The sequence below is a fragment of the Thermobia domestica genome, chromosome 2 (assembly GCF_964235325.1).
Source record: "Thermobia domestica chromosome 2, izTheDome1.hap1.1, whole genome shotgun sequence".
Lineage (NCBI taxonomy): Eukaryota > Metazoa > Arthropoda > Insecta > Zygentoma > Lepismatidae > Thermobia > Thermobia domestica.
The window spans coordinates 147,250,333-147,270,330 of NC_137455.1; the positions used below are offsets into that span (position 1 = coordinate 147,250,333).

Sequence of the window (19,998 nt, forward strand, 5' to 3'; positions counted from 1 at the left end):
ATGTCAAGATTTGCACATCAAGTGAATACTAGTATGAAGGATAATATTTCTTTCTCGACTTACACAATCAAAGACTTTCTTACTAAATTAATTGAGTTGGGTTGATTTTGAGTTTAACGTCCCTTTTCAGCAGCGAGGCTATATGAGACGTGGACCTACTGATTAACGTGGAATCCGAACCACATGAACTCCCGCCGGGAATCGAACCCGGGTCTCCCGCGCTGAATTCGCCTTACTAAATTAATGAAGCAGCTGACTTCATAACTGGATGATTTACTTTTCCTTCCATTTCCCCAAGTGTGAAGTGAAGTGATGCACGCAAGGATGAAATTCTAATAGTGTTGAAAGTAGTGATTTCAGAGAGGGGAAATTAAATATAATCCAATTTCAATATTTAGAAATGTTTGCATTATTATCTACTCAGTAAAAATGTTTGTGTCTATATATTTTTCTCGCGATAGAGGTTGCAATAAATGTTCGCAAAGAGGTGATCACTTCATCTCTTATCCATGAATGTCGAACTGTATATGTTTCCATGTCATGCAATTATCTTCTCTATAAGAAAATTGATTTGCCTGCAAGAAACGATCCTGTAGCCTCTTGACATTATAATTAGAATTCGTTTTAAATTCAGCATTTTATTCATAAATGCCAAATTAGTGCCAAGCACATACCACTAGTATCATTATTCAGCATTTAGAGTCCTGAATAAACATCGAACTCGAGACCATTGATTCACGATCAGTATTTTGTTAGTAGTACAACATCATTCACCAGGGATTACTACAGATAGCAGCATATTTGATTGTTCTATTAATTAATGTAATTACGACTGTAACCCCGTACATATATTTCTTTATTTTGTACCTTCAAGAAGGAAACTGGTAGAATATTGGTATTTATAACAGTTAATCGTTTAATACTCAAATTCAATAAAGCAAATTGGCAATGTAACTATTATTACAAATATCTTTAACATTTTTGCAAGATAGGCATGTTTATAGTGAAGTGTAAATAAAGCCGGTTATTGACACTTGATCGATTATATTGATTGTCACATGTAAATATCAACGTTTAGAAACATATTTTCATGTTTAATATGTAATTCTTAGTGTTTCTTTTTTACAGTTATAGATGTAGTGAATATCGCCATGAGCCTGGTGCAATTGAAGTTAGCAAGACATACTTGAGTGCTGATGGATGAGTAACCCATTACTAAATACCAAAGTCTTTCAGTATTCCGTACAATAAGTGGGAAAATAGGCTGAAAGAAATTCCAGTGACTCTAACAGCGGTTTAGTAGAGAAAATGGCTAGATAATTTGGCTTCGGGAAGTAACAAACGTAAAAATTTGAACAATGTATTAGAATAATCCACGAACTTGGCTTTGGCTGTGCTTCAAATAAAGGAAATGAAATCTTTAAGTCCTATGGTCATATCCTATGGGCTAAAAGAGACTTGTTGGATACGATAGAATGATTGTGAAATAACTGGTGGAATGTTAACACGAGAGGGAACGGAAGAACCTTGATAGAACCCGTGGATAGGATGTTATCCACTACAAACTCACATGGTCTGGGGATTGATCCAGAGACCTCTCGCAGCAGGGTGGGGATTCTACCATTGAGCAACTTTGCTCCACCTTAGTTGAAGTAGTGGGGGCGCGGTGGCTCAGTGGTAGAGCGTTCACCTCTGGTGCTTGGGGTCCCGGGTTCGATCCCAGCCCCCGCCAAGTGAACTTTGTGGTGGACAAGCGCCGCGCTCGTGGGTTTTCTCGGGGTTCTCCCGTTTCCTCCCACTTTCTTCATTCCACCATTTCACTCATCTCTCATCATCACCGTCTCCTTTAGCCTAACCGGGACAACCGTGGGACGTAAAACTTAAAGATTTCATTTCCTTTCATTTTTTAGTTGAAGTAATGTTGGAGGCTATCTATTTAGATTTGTTGAGCATAAGCAAGTAAAATATGTGTGTTCGACAATGATCGAGAGAAAATATGGAAAAGATGAGCATCATTCTAGAATAGATACATACTCATGCGTGCCATCTGAGTCCCAGAAAGTTCATTTCTTCTGACAAGGGACCTTTTCTGGTGTCACACGAAATATGGAACGAGACTATGGTCAATCGATTTGTTTTAGTGAACAAGATATTCCATAAACGGGAAAAGCCCTCGATCGCAACCGTTCCGTACTTATGGAGGGAGTAGGGCCACTGGCAACACAAACATGTTGTGGATAATGAGACGAAATATGGACCGAGTTCGATGAAAATATGCATAGAAGCAAAGTTAAACATATACAACAATGTGATATTACATGACAATATTCTGACAAATTAGGGCAGAGGCGTAGAACGTAACGACAGTGGAGAAGGGCGGTAAGCTTGGAGTATAGAGAAGGGAAACAGTTCCATAGACAGTATGAACACATACAAGCCGAACTTGAGATGAATAGCATAGCAATATATCATGGACATGATCAAGTACATGGGTGGAGAGTAGAGAGACAAGAGGGCAACGGACCCCCACCTTCCTGAACTGATCTTTCAATATATAGTGGTTTATTGGATTTTCTCTGCCTTGACCCCCCCCCCACTGTCAGCATTGGCCAGCACTAATCAATTAAGCCATGCAAATAGAATAAATCACAATCGATAGTCAGCCTAGAGACGATACTTTAGACGATACTTTCTTATTAGACGTTATCGCAGCATAGTACATATGCACAGTTGTGTTATTTATCTGCAGTATATTGTGTTTCTTTGGTGCTTTGCACTGCATTCACACAGGGGAATATATTGCTGTCTTACTTTTATATAATAATAATAATAATAATAATAATAATAATAATAATAATAATAATAATAATAATAATAATAATAATAATAAGCAATTGTCTATCCACTGCTGGATGAAGGTCTCTCCAATCCGTCTCCACAACCATCTATCGTGGGCAGTCCATTATGTTGCACTACCTTCTTTGTACCCTATATTTTTAGTCATACCTCTCAATCATTCTTATTCATGTTCAAAATATACTTCCAACCAGGCACGTAGCAGTCAGAACTTGGGGGTGGGGGAGGGAGCATCCTAGCAATGTTGAGGGAATATACAGACAGTATCGACAAACATATGTAAATGAATGCCTACGTGTATACAACGAGGGGAGGGGTCCGGACCCTAACGACATCCTCTTCATACCTCTCTTCCTTCCATTTCTGTTTCACGGCGTCGTCTACAGGTTGTCTATAGTTTGAGATTGATTACTTGACGTACATGTATTATTACTGTACCATTTCTCTGACGTCTGGCTTCTCCGTTTCTCTCAATTATATGACCATTTTCACTTGCGCTTACCGCCTCCTCCTCTGTCTTTACGTGCTATGCCTCTGCTCATACTTGTCAGAGTATTGTCGAATGTCCTATCACATTGTATTATATGTTTAATTGCACTTCTATGCATATTTTCATCAAACTCGTCTCATTTCGTGGATATTTTGTCTCATTATCCACATGTTTGTGTTACCAATGCGCCTACTCCCGCCATAAGTACGAAACGGTTGCGATCGAGGGTTTTTCCCGCCTATTTATTATCTTGTTCACTAACACAAATCGATTGACCATAGTCTCATTCCACATTTTGTGTGACACCAGAACAAGTTCCCTTGTAAGAGAAGCAATAACTTGAATCCTATAGTTGAAGAGAAGTGTGTGTGTGTGCATATAATTTTAGGCTAGAATGCCACCGGAAACACTAATATGAAACGAAATTTTAGATATATTTAATCTCTACAAATTTTTTGAGATTTGGTTTGTTTGAGTTTAATGTCCCGTGATTATGCCTGGGTGGCTAAGAGAAACGTGGACCTACTAATTATGGTGGAATCCAAACCACTTTCAACTGTTTCTCCACCGGGAATCAAACCCGGGAGCACGCACACCACAGACAAGCGTGCTAAATCTCTGTAAAGTTATTGTTGCAATTTTGAATAAGTGATGACTTATGATAACGTATTGAAGTTTTGATTACTGATATCATATCTCTTTTGTTATAAATGTAAGTCACGAAGAAAACGATATTATCCCCTGAGGAATGAATTGAGATCATCCTTATTTCCGCCGAAAGGAGTTCGAGAGACATTGCCAATTACTCCAATCAAAGACATCCTTTTAGGATGCCAGTCCCACATGTTAGTGTTGCTAATGTATTTAAGTGGTTTAAAAAAATGGGTGGAGTGCATGATAGACGTCGATCTGGAAGGCCAAAAGCAGCCAGTGATGAAGCAACAACGTCAATTTTGATAGCATTCGTGAAGTTATAGCCAAAAAAAAAAAAAAAAAAAGTTTTCGACAACTGTCCGGCCAATATGGTGTAGCAAGAGTTCCATTCGCAGGATTATACAAGAACAAAAGTGGCATCCATACAATATTCAAATACAACATCTCAGTGAGAATGATCCTAATAGTTGACACACCAGTTTTCTGAGTGGTGTGTCGATCAATTTGAAAGTGACCCTGACGTCGGGAGAAACATTTTGCATAGCGATGAGGCATTTTTTTAAATACCAACGGTGAGGTCAACCTACAGAACATGCGTTATTGGTCCTCGGAGAACTCATACTGCTAATCCCGGGAAACGTGATTGGTGCAGAAAAAGTTATGGTGTGGTGTGAAATATGGGATATCCCTATCACAGGTCAGTTTTTTTCATTGAGGAGACATTGAATGCAGACACCTACCTGTACTTGTTACGCGATCATATCTTACCTTCAGAGTGTATTCCGGATGGGTATTTCCCACAATTTTTTCAACATAAAGGTGCACCACCTGATTACAGGACCATGCGTAGGCAACTCCTTGATGTCCAATTTCTTGGTAAGTGGATTGGCAGAAGAGGACCAATGGAGTGGCCACCCAGGTCCCCAAACCTTCCCTTGATTTTTTACTTATGGGGTCATCTAAAGGTCATGGTTTATGCAGTTCCAATGTCATCTTCGTCAACTAAACACTGAGAGCTCTGACGGTTTAACTCCAGAAACTCTTGTGAATGTTCACCGTTCACGGGGGACTCGCTTACGGATGTCTTTACGTGAGCATGGAGAGCACATTGAGCACATTTTGTAGAGCAATAAAATGTAAGCGTTTTTGTCTATTAGGTTAAAAGTTGCAAGTACATATAAAGATAAACCGTCCACTCTGTATGTAATATGTAGATAATTAGTTATTTCACTAGAAGTTGTCACATTATAGTTTACATTGAACATTTTGCTCCAAAATACATTTATCTGTCTACGTGAGATAAGTTGATTTTCTGTCTACGTGACTACTTTTTAATGGAACCGATGGTGACAAATATAGAAAGATTTCACGGTACTGTGAATAATATACTTAGGACGCAATACTTTCTAATCGTCCAAACAACGTTCAAATAGTGTTTAGGCTAAGCATTATTTTTATAAAAAGCAAAGGAATTATTGTACTTTTAAAAACGTAAAAAAATATCACATTTATTGAAAAAATCTTCAACAGAAAAAACTGTTTTCTTAAACACTAGCGTGATCCATGATCGTTTTATACAGACAACTATGCAGCAAAAGAGGTCCGCACATCCATAGGTATCAGCTAGATGTGCCCAGTCATAGAATAAAGTTGGAGAGCACTGGTTTAAACGCTGTGTAAGTATATCCTTGAAAGTCTACAAACTTGCATCGTGTTTACTATTGATTTAAATATATATATAAAGTTCTATTTATTAGTACAAGTTCCAAGAACGAAAGTCATAGTAAAACGAATTCTTTACCCACCAAGTAGCTCTTTAGTTCCCACATCCACATCAACACCAGTTCAACGATTATGAACCTCAAGTAAAAGAGCAGTGCCGTGACGTGGAAAATCAGCGCCCGGGGCGAGAGTATATGACGGCGTCCCCGTAAATATGAGTAAGTTCAAAACAGAGTGCCCGCGAAGCGTAAAAAGTTTTACAAAATAAACCGTGCTTTTCTTGGATTTTGAGCTCTTTTTATTACTTTTTTCCTTGCATTTGGTGACCATGCATTTTCCTAACATGTATAACATTATAGGACCATTTTCTAAAACAGGATGAGGATTTAAGTACATACTAGTAATATTTAAAGGAATTTCTTTCTCTCTTTTCTTTCTTATTTTCTCCCGAATTTTGCACCTTCTTACGAGTACTTCGGCGCCCGGGCCTGTTGCTCCGCTCCCCCACTCAGGGGCACTGCAGGAGAGTATATTTAAAAATCTATTCTTTCCTGTGAGCTCTTTCGTGACTATGCGCATTTGGTGTGGGAGACCCGGATTCTACAAGGGTGGGTTGATAAGTTTTCAACCTCACAAAAAAAAAAAAAAAAAAAAAAAGGATAGGAAGCTTGGTATTTTTATTCAACATATTCTCCTTGTAGGGCAGTGCACTTTTCACATCGCTGTTGCAGTGTTTGCAGGTCAGACAAATAGAAGTCGGATGAATGCTCTGCAAACTAGGCCTCTGTTTGAGAAATGACGTCATTGGCGCTATTGAAATGCGTTCCCTTTAAAAGCATTTTCAATTTAGGAAAGAGACAAAGATCTGGTGGAGCCAAATCAGACAAATAAGGTAGATGTTCCTGTATTTGGAACCGTAGGTCATCCAATTTTTGCAATGTCAGACGTGCCTTGTGTGGTTGCGCATTGTCCTGGAGGAAGATTACTTCTTTTGACAGCTTCCAAGTCTCTCCTCCTTTAGTGCTGATTTCAGTTTGTCCAGAGAGATGTATAATACGTTGCATTGCTGGTTTCACCCGATTTCAGATAATCCAGCAATAGAATTATTTCAAAATCCCAAAAGACCGTAGCAGAGGAGCGCAGTGTCCTAGCATTCTTCGGACGTAGAAAACCGATGTGTCGCCATTCTGTCGATTGCTATTTCGTCGTGCGATCGTAGAAATATAACCAGGTTTCGTCCACTGTTACCAGCCTTGGAAAAAATCCACCTTATTCGCTTGAAAATGGGATAGAACTGACTTACTGGCCTCCACCCGTTCACGCTTCTGATCTGCGTAAACAATTCTCGGTAGACAGCATATTCCACATAGCAAATGTTACATATTAAGCTGAAAAGGACGTCAAACTCAAAATCCAAAATCCAAATCCGAACTTAAGTATTTCTTGAATTAGTGATGGAAGAGAATACGGCAAGTTATCCGCCCATTACTAACCTTTTGTAGAAAATACCCTATATTGCTGGATATTCACAGGAAGCTCTTTTTATCACCATTGTAATGAGGCATAATTTGTATTATTATGGCAAATACGGAGAGTGCTAAAATTTTTGAAACATAATTATAGGTACATCAAAATGAAACCTTTCAGCTTGGAAACCGTGTGGAAACACACACACACACACACACACACACACACACACACACACACATATATATATATATATATATATATATATATATATATATATATATATATATATATATATATAAGACCGTTTGGCTTAGAATGATCTCACCTACTGTCTCCTGCGGCAGTTATTTCCAGTTAGATGTTCTGCAACATTACAATTTACAGCTCGGATTCGCAATGAATTACTCACAGAGATCGAGGAGAAAGCAGCAAATCTAGCGTTTGTAGAAGGCAGTGGTGACAGGCAAATGAGGCGAAGTGGATGGTTTCGCTGACTACATATTCGTTAATTCATGACTAATCGAACACTGACAACACTTGTTTTATTCCATTCCACCTACTTCCTTCCTTCTACTTTTTTGCTCAAATTCTTCTCTTTCTCTTGGTTCTAATAGTAGAAGTTTGCTCCTACGCAACACATTGTCACATTGGAAAATATTCCTTGAAGTGTTTTCATTTTCTCCCCGGATACCCTGTATACAGAGCATGACAGATTTGTCCTGATTTTTCACATATTCTAAAGAAGTAGCAGGAACATAATGATATTATGGGAATATATCCATATTGCCCTTGAAATGTTCTGGGTGCATATTAAATATATATAAATCCTTATTTTGTACAGTTAAGAATCGTGAGGTAAAATAAATTCTAGCCGAAGTGTTATAAATATAGCCATGGAGATGCTAAAGGTTGAGTTTTAGTTTCCATTAAAACAGTACGTATTGGATCTTCTTCGCACTGCGTTTTTTATTGGTTTTCGATACTGCTGAGGTGGAAGAGTAGTGGGTAGGTGGCGTGTAGCTGGTAAGACGTGCGCATATCAAAGAGGATGAGATAAAAGAGAAACGATTTCCTGTTTCTTGGAATCTCTAACAGATTGAAAGCAAACACAAATCAATGTGAGGATTAGAAAGGAGAAAGACCTTTCTAGAAGATCATTTAAGGTGATAGATAATAACAACCTCAAGAAAAGTTGCCTTTTTATTTTCATCTCTGACTAAGTAAATGCATAGAATATTCAATCAAGTAGAAACGCAACAGAGAATTCAATATTATCCTTTCGTGTACTTTCAGATTCTTATCAAAACGTTTTCGTGCTAGCAAATAGAAATAATGAGAACGATAAGTCATCACTTGTCAAAATCACTTACAGCATTCCCAGCAAGCCTGTTTATGATGTTTACAATATGCAAATTAATTTGCATTCGTTAGAAACGTATACATTAAACCATTTCCGTACGTTAATAAACATATCTTTGTTTTTCCCATATCACAATTATGAATTTTCGTTTAAATTCTAGATGTGATTAGAAGACATAAGAATTATTTTTTCGATACAATTTAATAGAATCAAACCTACGTATGACAAAACCGTATTTAACGAAATACTCTATTTAATCTTACTCTCTTTAAAACGTTTTGATATGCATATTGGCTCAATGATAGAGCGTTCGCTTCTGGTGGGAGAAGTTCTTGATTTTATACTTAATAATTCCCTTTCATTATTCACCTGTTTCTGTTAGCCTACAATGCATAAACATGATGCGTGAAACTAAAAATTTAATTTTATTTCATTTTGATATATATCATAAAAAATTAAGCAATATAGCTGAATGCTGTTAGAGGTCAGCTATGTACAACTAGAATATACTGAAATGATTTCACTAAAGAAAGATTTTAGTACAGGAAGGAGTTCTGTTCTCTGTCTACACATATACGATTAAGTATCCGAAATAGGGACCGTTGGCTCAGGATTATGAAACAAGGGTTGAGGAAGATAGGTTTCTGACTTCAACACTGATTGACATTGTTTTCTCCTAGGGTTTATTTCAATTAAAGTGCAATAATTGAAAAAAAAAAAAAAAAACAGTTCGACTCAAGAGGAGCAAACTACTTCTAAAAATCGATTTTAAACGTTTTAAGCGTTTTCTAACATTTTCATTTTATGAATATCGTAAAATGGAAAGTTAAAATATGTAAAAATTGGAAACAGTTGGAAATCCTTATAAAAGTGGGGTTTCTGGAAACACTTAGATAGATTCCAGCTTATTATTAATAAACAATTCACATACCAAGTTTCATCTACATAACTCGAGGAACGCGTGAGTTATTCTATGTTTAACATACGTTTTGCATATTTTCCCTTTTAGTATTTGTATTTTATTTAAAGAGATATGATAAAACTAGGCCCAAAGCAGGTGCTAGCTGTGTTGAAAACTTCATGTCAAATTAGAACATCATGTGGATTTAAATAGCGGACAAAAGTACAAACACACATTCGGGTTTCACTAGATATTCAAACATTTACTAGATTTATTATAATTAGGAAATTCAATTGTTTCATGATATACATTAGTTGCACTTTAATCGAGCTCTGCAGCAGCTTGTTATACAAAAGAGAATCCAGCAGATAGGGAGAGAGAGATGCAGAATATCTTTTGATAACTTTGTTCCAACACCTGTTTGATGAACATAACAAATTGAATTGTGTTTATGACTAGATTCTGTTTACTAATAGTGGAGCTCTTTTCTCTCTCCCTTTTAATGTTTGTACCTATTTCAATTTTCACTCTATTCACAAACTTTCGGTGTGAACTTATTAAGGAATACATATATGTGCGCGACCACACTCATTAGTTTCTATGGTAACTATGTACAGAGACAGAAAAAATATTTTTTCTGCTTTTACTTCCGAACTTTGTGCTTTCATAGGCTCTCCACACGCAGAGAACATTTGCTCTACAATGGACTTTTATAGAACTAAATCCCTCTAATGGAAAGGCCAAAATGCAATGTGAATTCACTATAGATTATAATTCTGTTACATATTTTAAGGGTTCGTTGTATAGAGTTCCGTTACATATTACTTGTTTAATAGACTTCGCGGATATGCTCATGCATAACTACAAGATAGGACCAACGATTTTGATGATTTCTTTTTTTGTTTTTGCTTTAAAGAGCAAAGTTTTATATAAATTTCATTTGAATCTGATTTTAGCATTCGGAGCTGGACTAAAAGTTGTTAAGGAATGGCAGTGTTAATATTGTAATTAAGTGTAACGAGTTCAAATATAAAGTAACTAAGTAACGCTTAAACAGATTTGAAGAAAAACATTTGTTCATACATATGCTTCGTTGATTGACTCATTTTGTAGGAAGTTAGTGTCCTGCCTGAAGCTCAGGTACCTACCGTACTTGAAACTGCTGGAATAATTTTAAAAATAAAATAAAAAACTGTAAAAAGGTATTAAATGACTTTCGAACAAGGTATTAAAATGTTTTTTTTAATACTAGAAATTCAAAAATGCGCTGGAAACCAGAAATTAATTTTAAAAGCTCTTTGGAGAACATAATATTAAACAGCTAATAATATTACTATTAATATTAATATTAATAATTTAATATTTATAATACCGTATTTTACGGACTATAAAAAGCACTTTTTTCTTCGAAAAATAGCCTCCAAAATTCAGATGCGTCTTATACTCGAAATTAATATAAAAATGTCCAATACAACAGGAAACCTATCTCTATCGGGCAACATTGGATTCAACTGGCAGCAACAGTGCACCGATGCGGCGAACATGAGTTGCGGGAATTCAGGAGCTTGCGAACACTGTCTTCCTCTCGCCCCGCCATCACAGACTAGAATATACAGAACGTAAACTCTGCAAAAATCTGGAATAATGTTACAGTATTTTTTTTTAAATTGCTTAAAAATTAAGGTGCGTTTTATGGTCCGTAGCCTCGTATAGTCCGTAAAATAGGGCATTAAAATAATAGTATTAAAACGTTATTACTATCGATAAAAATTGTGAAGTCAGCCGAATGAAACAATTATTGCCTAATACAGAATTATGGTTTCAAAGACAGTTTTGTTTGAGAATAATTTGTTTGGCTTATTTGGCACAGAGACTTAATTGTTTATTGATAATAGTAACATTTTAGTGTTTTTTTAAAATTATTTTGTCCCTTTCAGCGTTTTAAAAACCATTTTCTGCTTTTTAGTGCTTTTTTGAATTTGGCTATTTCTTTATAAACGGTTTTCTGTTGTAAATTTCAGGTTAAATTTGAATCTCGAATACACAAATATCCTTAACTACTCTATGTTTGAGCACTCGTAATATAATGATACCGACTGTATGCATGCATCAGGAACTAGCTACTCGAACAACCTGACATTTGCAGAAAATTTAGAGCATTCAGCATGACTGTTGACACTGATAACCTAGACATCATGAACAGTGACCATGATTCTACCAACAATAACCGGGAACGACAGCAGCTCAAAAGTATAAAGTGAAAACTTTTAGCCTAGAATTTGCAATATTCTCTGCATAGTTCTGCCTGATTAGACGTGACTAGTATGTTCACCAATTCTCGGTAGACAGAATATTCCACTGCTTTCTTCCCCATACATTCATATGACCTCTCACCTGTCGTCTGCAGACAAGGACTCGTACATCAGAAATTTCTCGTTACAGTATATGATGTGTCGAAATACTTCAGATACCGGATGTCTCTCAATGGTTTGCCTTGTTGCAGCGGTGTTGGGTGCCCATGGGCTATCCACACCATAGAAAACTATTTGTTCCGGAAGCTCACGAGGCGCCTTATCACTTTACACACAGCGGCAGATTCTATCATTTAACCCCACCGGCCTTAACATATATGTCTACCAGGTTTGCTCTCTCTCTCAGCCTACGAATTTTAATGACTAGTAGAAAAAATTCTTCAATGTTGTTAGCCTTTAACGAAAGAAAGTGTGATGAAATACGAGACCTTATATACCAATCTATATATTCATTGAGCTGAAGAAAGTGATATGGATACACAGTGTATATCCTCATGTATAGCTTCCAAGACATTGTCTTATATAGACCTATAAATTGATGCTATAATGCCACTTATTAAGGTGAAACCCGTATGTAAAGTGGATCCCTCATAAGTGTATTCATTATGACATTACAGAATGACAGTACACAATAAAGTTAATGAAACATAAAGGAAAATTTACTTTACATTTACTTTAACTTTAATTTACTTTAATTTAAATTTACTCTACATTTACTGTAAATTTTGTTTAACAATATTGTGCAAAGATATAATCTCGTATCAGTTGAGAGATGACATTAAATTACACAAAATGACATTCCTGAAAGTGAATTATCATTCGCATCTTTCGAGAAAATCCAGTAAAATTATTTTTTACAGCTTGAAAAGACGGTACACTCATATTTCTAATGTATAACACATAGATATTGCCCAGGTACGTTAACAAGGCTTTTACTTATAATATTATGCATTATTCACTATGTCAATAAGTGCACTTCGATAATTATTGCAAGAAATTAAACTATTTATATTTCTTTCAAATTTTGTATTTCCTTAATATTTATCATTTCTTCTTCGTATATTTCAAAATTATGTCTAATCTTGATGTCGTCCTCACTTATTATATAGCCTATCTTAACAGCCTAAACGTGCAAGTATGGCCACAACATTTAATAGCATAAATGCTATTAAATGATGTACAGGTCTGTCTATTAATAAAAGGGTACCTTACGTACCGAACCATTGTCCTTAGCAACACGCATATATTATCGTTGTATATATAATGTAACGCGACGAGTAAAATATTATTTTCCTTCACATAGTACTTCTGTGTATTGTTTTCCGTTCTCCCTCTTGCTCAGAAACTCACGTGAAACATGGTTTTGCAAGATGAATAGCCACAACGATGTACTATATATATATATATAAAAGCTATATGCAAATAAATGTAACACTTCTCATTATTTCTCAATTTACAAGTCTCCCAATGAGGGAGCTAGGAGTTTTGTTTTGGTAACTATAAATTAACTCTCACAGATTTTGTTTTGATAAAAAGAACAGTATAAACGTGTTCATTACAAAAGTTATAGAGATCGGTACACCGTCTGAGCAAGTAAAAAGAGAATCACACCAGCTTGGAAAATTACTGTCTAATCAAATTTTATTACAAAAGTTTTAACTACCTATGAAACACTGTATGTTTCATTATAATATTATTACTCTTTGATAATATCAGGCATATGGTTCATTGCTTACTTTGTTGCTTTTGGTATAGAAATGAAGATAATAAGTAATTGAATTGAACACATTTTAAACTGTTTTTAATAGTTATTATTTTAGAGTATAGGAATTATAATTTAATTTGTTTCTATATGTCCTATGAATATAACTTTACTATATTAAATAATTATATAAAGCATGCAAGTCTGCAAGTAACGATAATTTCTAATGGTACACAATTAAACTATTGTGTCACTACTTGTACTACTTACAAGTCTGAAGCCAGTGCATGAAGCAATAGCATGGATGTAATTTGCAGATTTGAAACTATTTTGTCGATTTACTATTGCATCTTAAGCTGCATTATTATTATTATTATTAAGTATTCTGCCTTTCGCCAGGTCCTGGGATTAAAAATTTCTTTTTTTTTAATTTTAGGTTTAGGCCTCCTGGAAATGTTTCTTCCACGTTTCGAGATCTTCAGCTTCCTGTTTAAACTCGCAATATTTTATTCTGTTTCTCAAATCATCGATCAGTTGTGTTCTTCTTCCTATTCCTCGCTTTCCTTCAATCTTTATTGTTATGGCAATACGAAGAAGACAATTTCTTCGCAAAATATATCCAATCCAATTGGCCTTCTTACGAAGGATGTTGACTAGAATTGTCCTCTTCTCCCCTACCCGTTTTAAAACATCGTTGTTCGTTGCTCTCTCTGACCATTTTATCTCCTCCATCTTCCTCCAACACTACATTTCAAAGCTCGCTAAATATTTCTTCTCTAAATTCCGTAATATCTAATTCTCTGAATCATACAGGCAATGCTCCAGATATAGCACTTGACCAACTTCTTCCTAAGTTCAATATTGAGTAAAGTTGTATTGTTTCAATTTAATGAGATGAAAAAGAATAAAGATGTTACAGAACCTGGACGTGCTTGGTCGTTTATTATTAGTAAAAATAAAGAATTAAAGCTTCTATTTAGGCATGATTTTAACCTACAGAGTATATTGTGTAAAGAGTTGTGAGAGAGTATAATTAGTATAAATTAGCTTCTAAAGAGCACCATTAACTAGTATGAATGTATACATGAACTCTCTTCAAGGAATGGTAGTATCGTCTACTTTCCTTGCCACCTCGGTTATTTGACATTTTGGTCATTATATGTGTGTTGGACATGGTTTGTCGGTATTGTTTATGACGGTCCTCCAACTGACAGTGTTGATGACTTGTGTTTTGCTTACAAGCAGCAAAGAATATTAGTGGTAGATGCGTTATATAGTTTTGTAATTGTAATTATTTCTTTATAGTTATGTAAGAGATATGTGCTTTAAATTTCATTTCGCTCACAAATGTAATTGTCGGTGTTGCAATTTGTACAGAACACAGTTGAAAAATTCCCTAAAATAGTGTAAAAGTTTCATTATGAGGCAAATACATACCTATCTGCAAAACTCTGAAGAAAGAAATAGGTACCGTAACAATTTCATTCATGACAGAAAAATATATTTCCTTGTACAAATATACGGAATCCTTTTGCTTACTACAGAAATTAGTATGGAGCATACGTTATCCATATGCTACATACACACTGTCCTTAGATGTTACATCATGCCGTTGCAGGATGCCTGACATCTAACAGTTTTCCGTATATCACATGCATATACTTATGTTGCCTTCGTCAGGTATATCTATGTTATATACGTCCATTTCTATGTGAGATCCTGACCGCCTATATTGTTTCATATGGAAAGTACGTATGAATGGAACACTTTTACGGAAAGTATTATAAAACATGCGTATTCAATTATACGTCTGTTGTACGTTAAATCCAAATACTACAGGTATTACGCATGTAACCTACCTTTTTAAGTACGCCACCTACAATTTTTTCTCAGTGTATACTGTGCAACAAAATACATACCTAAGAACGTGGTTTTCTAGAAAGCATACTGAACTTAGTTTAAACATTCCAGTATACTCACCATGAGAGAGGGCAACATGATCGATGTATCTATAGAGGTCAGGCTGATAATAGATTGAAAGTCGTCGTACAAGACGAGGAATGTAGTAGTATGTATAAATTCGTTGTGTGTACATCATAGTTTGTTCCTTTAATACCAGAACGACGATAGTATTAGGCCATTTTAGTTAAACGTAGTTAAACTGCAAGATTTAGATGGTAATTGTCAAGAATTATCGCTCGCAAGAATCGTGAACGGTGAAGTAGAAGACTTCTAAGTTAGACGTGCTTCCAAGATCGACCACGACGCACAGGGTTAAGCTGTAAAAATGGTAATTTAAGGTGCAGTAACTGAGATAACGACGGTCGGTAGGACAATCAAAGTTACCGTGGTATCTTATTTGCGCGCATTAATTACTACACAATAGATTGTTTGAGTTATACATTCTCACGTACCTCTTGCACAATTTCTAGCAGCTCTTCACTATCGAGAACATTATCGGTGTTGCAAGAAGCGGCTGCAGTGGTATTCAACGACGAAACTCCTTTCTATGTCAGACACGTTGAACGTCGTGTGTGCGTCCATAAATTTCTAGATATCGATAAAATATCAGTACGTATTCGAACACACCGCACAGTCCCAGTCATTCTACTAGGGAGGTAATATAATATGATACTTATTTGTTCTTATTGTACTTGATCTGTTTTGTAATTCAATCAACAATTGTACCATGCAGGAAAATTCGACATATAACCAGGCGTTACTAATTAATGACAGCTGTATAGATTGAAAACTTACCTGAGGAGCACTACAAGTTGCGGATGTTACCCAGGCGACGGTAATCATTATTTTGCCCCTTCTATCTACATCCCGAAGATTCATTGGTTTTAATACGGCAAAATATCTACAACAAAGAAAAAAATACAAGATCATTTTGAAACATGAACGCTCTACAGAGTGATTCATACAGGTCAGTGTCGAAGCTACTACTCATTAATTAATATTACATTAATTAGTAATAAGAGTTGTTTTTGAGATTTTATTAAACAAGTTTCACTTTTCGTTTCTTCAAGCAATATAAGTGTGCAAACGAAATTGAAATGAAATTTCGAAAGAAAAATCGAGAAAGCGGTTTACAAAAGGTGAATTGTCAGGGGAAGAAAAGCGCTTCTATTCAAATGTAGATTTGAAACTATAAAATCATCTTGCATTGGATTGTGTATTTAAGACCATAAATTAACTTTAATCTTTTATTGTTAATCTGAGTACACATGCAAAAGGGGAAAACATCTCTTGAAAACTTGTTCCTTAATCTTCAGTAAGTTAATAAAGCGGATAATTAATCTACGTGTTTAAGTAGAAGTTCATTAGAAGTAAATAACATTTCAATATACCAAACAACCCGCACTTGCACACTAGCAAATCAAACATTGACAAGAAAAAATATTTTGATACTTTTTATGGTTAACGGTCAAACTTTGTACGGATTCCAACTATTCGATTAACAAATAAACGATTTCCAATTATTTAATTACACCTATAATCTTGGACTATGAGTCTCGACTATAAGTGCTAATGTTCAATGTGTGAAATTGTTGTTCTTAGGTTTCAGATCCTAAAAGTTTCCTGAGACTTTGAATCTAATTTCAATTCTATGGTTCAAAATTCTACAAACTAAATTATTTAGACCACCGATCGAAAATAAATTTAAACAAAACTTTTTAAAATATTTGTTTAAAAAATTAAGCAAATATTTAAAAGTAGAGATGCAAGGGCTCGGAAAAAAAACGGCTTTTTTGAAAAAAACTAGGTTTTTTCTGCTTTGCTTTTTTGCTTGGGAAATTTTGGGCTTTTTTGAAAATTCTGCTTTAAATTGATAAAACAGACTTTGTATCGCTTCTCTATAACACAAAAAATCATTTAATTAGTGGTTGATGCTGATAATAATATAAAACATCGAAAATAAACTATGAATTTCGAAAAAATATTTCAAACAATTTTTCTTCAACATATTTACATTATGAATTCCACAGGATTAACCAATGTATATAATAAGAATTTTTTAACCTCCTATATACAAAAGTAAGCAGAGTTGGCAAGAGCCATGGTTGTTTTTGAAAATGCCAAAAACCCGTTTTTTGGGGATGTTTAAACCAGGCTTTTTTGGTTTAAACCAGGCTTTTCTGACTCAGATATTTTGCTTTATGTATTTATATTACATATTCACAGAAATAAGTTTGTTTCGCCTTGATGTTATTATGCAACAGCGGGGTTATGCCGGAAGAACTCCCATAAGCTTAAAGAAGTGCGGTCAGTAAATTTCTTAAGTTGAGAATCTCCCGCCCTAGCCATTGGGAAAATCCCGTCATTACTTGAAATGTAAGACAATAACGGGAAAATCCTGTTATTGCTTTGCATGTAAAATTTAAAGGTTAACGTACCATAATCAGTACGCTAAAACTGAGGTATTAAATTACAAATTTAGTACCAGTACGTAGATATCATTGAAAGTCCAATCCAAGCTAATGTTGGAAGCTACGTAGGCAATCGATATATTTTGCCAATTTCTATCAATATATTTAAGCAATATTGGCTTCTTTATAAAACAACACGCATTTAGGCATGCAGAAATATACAATTTGGTTTGTTTCGTATATTTAGGCTTAACATCCTTACGAAATACCGAGGTTATCAAGGAGAAGACTTTCGCTTAAACTGACATCCGAACCGCTACTTGGGTTACGCATGAAAGAAGGTTTGTGGTTCGACCGAGAATTGAACATGGGACACCTTGATTAAAAGGTGAAAGGGAAATAAAACTATTGCAGGTGGTTTGATATCTGGAAACGTTACCATGAAGTTCACACGATTCGCATTTTTCATTCTTTTTATTTTTGTGGTTTACCCAATCACAGTTTACCCAATCCTTAAGTTTTCTGAATTTTTAACAAGAGGGATTCAACATATCATTACGGAACTCCCCCCTTCCAAAAAAAGACTACGGAATATATTTAAGTTAAGCTAAATACAACTGCACAACAAACATGACTGAGTGATTAGCTTTTGCGCTTCTATCGGGAAGTCCGGGATTCAACCAGCATTCGACCATTTTGACAAAGCTTACAACGTGATACTTTGTATTGTTTAATAATTACCTGTACCTTGGGCAGAAAGTGCTCATACTCAAGCACTATACTTGATATAATGTTAATTTAAAATAACAAAAGAAGAATGTTTTTAATATATGTAAGAAATGTACATTATTATATAATTCGTTGCTATGTAGTTGTTTATAGATACCTAATCTACATGTATGTTTGCAAGACAGTTTGAGTGAAAATACGTTAAAAGAGTATCAACTAATAAACAATTTAATATCGATCATCGACTTGTAATTTCGATAGAAAAGGTGAGAATAATAGTGTATATAATTATTGAAGATATTTTTATGTGTAAACAATTACTACCACTCAAGATTTACTTATATCATTAGCCGAACCAGGTTGACGACTACCTTTGGTGAGTCGTTTTAAAAATTTTGGTTTACCTCACCCGGGATATTTGTAAATTCATATCCTGAAGTACAAAGTAAGGGGTGAATTTACTTCAGTAATAAGGTTCATGTCTACGAACTTTACTGTACTTAGAAGTGGTAGAATAATCACAAGAAAAATGATGATCGGTGAGGCAATGGACAAAGAAACTGGTGACAATGGTAACGAAGAACAAAATACAGCTCCTGTTGTACCTGAAGTGTTGACCTTTGAAGACAAAATCTTAATGGCTTTACAGCGACAAGAACAAAATTTGGCTCAGATGTCCAATGAATTAAAGCAGACTTCCAGCAAACAGTATGAGGAATTAAAACAGACGATGGAGCGGAAATCCGAAGAATCCAGCAAACAGTATCAGGAATTAAATAAACGATTGGAGAAGACATCCGAAGAGACGAAACAATCTATTATCCAGGCGGTGAGTGACATCACATCACAGTTCGATGAAAAGCTAAGAAGAGTATCAGAAGATTGCCAAGATAATTACAACCATACAATTCAAGAAGTCAACTGTGTAAAAAAGGATTTGGAAGTAATAGAATCTTCTGTACGGCAACAAAAGATTCAGGTCACGGATAATTCTACCAAAATACGTGCGAATACTCAGTTGATATCTGCATTACAAGAGGAAATCAGGATGCTACAGATTAAGGACAACGCATACCACAACAACATGGTTAATGATCATCTGGAGTTCCCTTGTTCACAGGAGATGACCTCGCATTCACCTGTAGCAGATCAACGTGGACCTCACATTATATCATCTTCAAGTAATCCATCCGATGAGGACATTATTTTGGAAGGAATTCATCCAAGGAATACAGATGGGCGTAAAAGAGATGGTGGAACTACACATCCCGCAGTAGATAGGAATTGTTACTCAACACGAACACGGAATGGTGAAAGAAAGGTAAAGTTAAGTGTAAAGATGAGTGAAATACGTGCTATGAGTAAGTTCAGTGGTAAATGTAACGAAAATGCTACTTCTTTCCTAGAAAAATTTCAGGATGAGTGCAAT

General features: G+C 35.3%; 1 protein-coding gene across 1 annotated transcript in view; it reads right to left on the bottom strand.

Annotated features, from left to right (window-relative positions):
- LOC145679209 (adipokinetic hormone/corazonin-related peptide receptor variant I-like) overlaps window positions 1-19,998 on the bottom strand; it is a 426,835-nt gene that overhangs the window by 87,154 nt on the left and 319,683 nt on the right. The window contains exon 3 of the mRNA XM_081749797.1: window positions 16,225-16,330. Coding sequence (XP_081605923.1) covers window positions 16,225-16,330 — 106 coding nt within the window. The remainder of the gene's footprint in view (window positions 1-16,224; window positions 16,331-19,998) is intronic.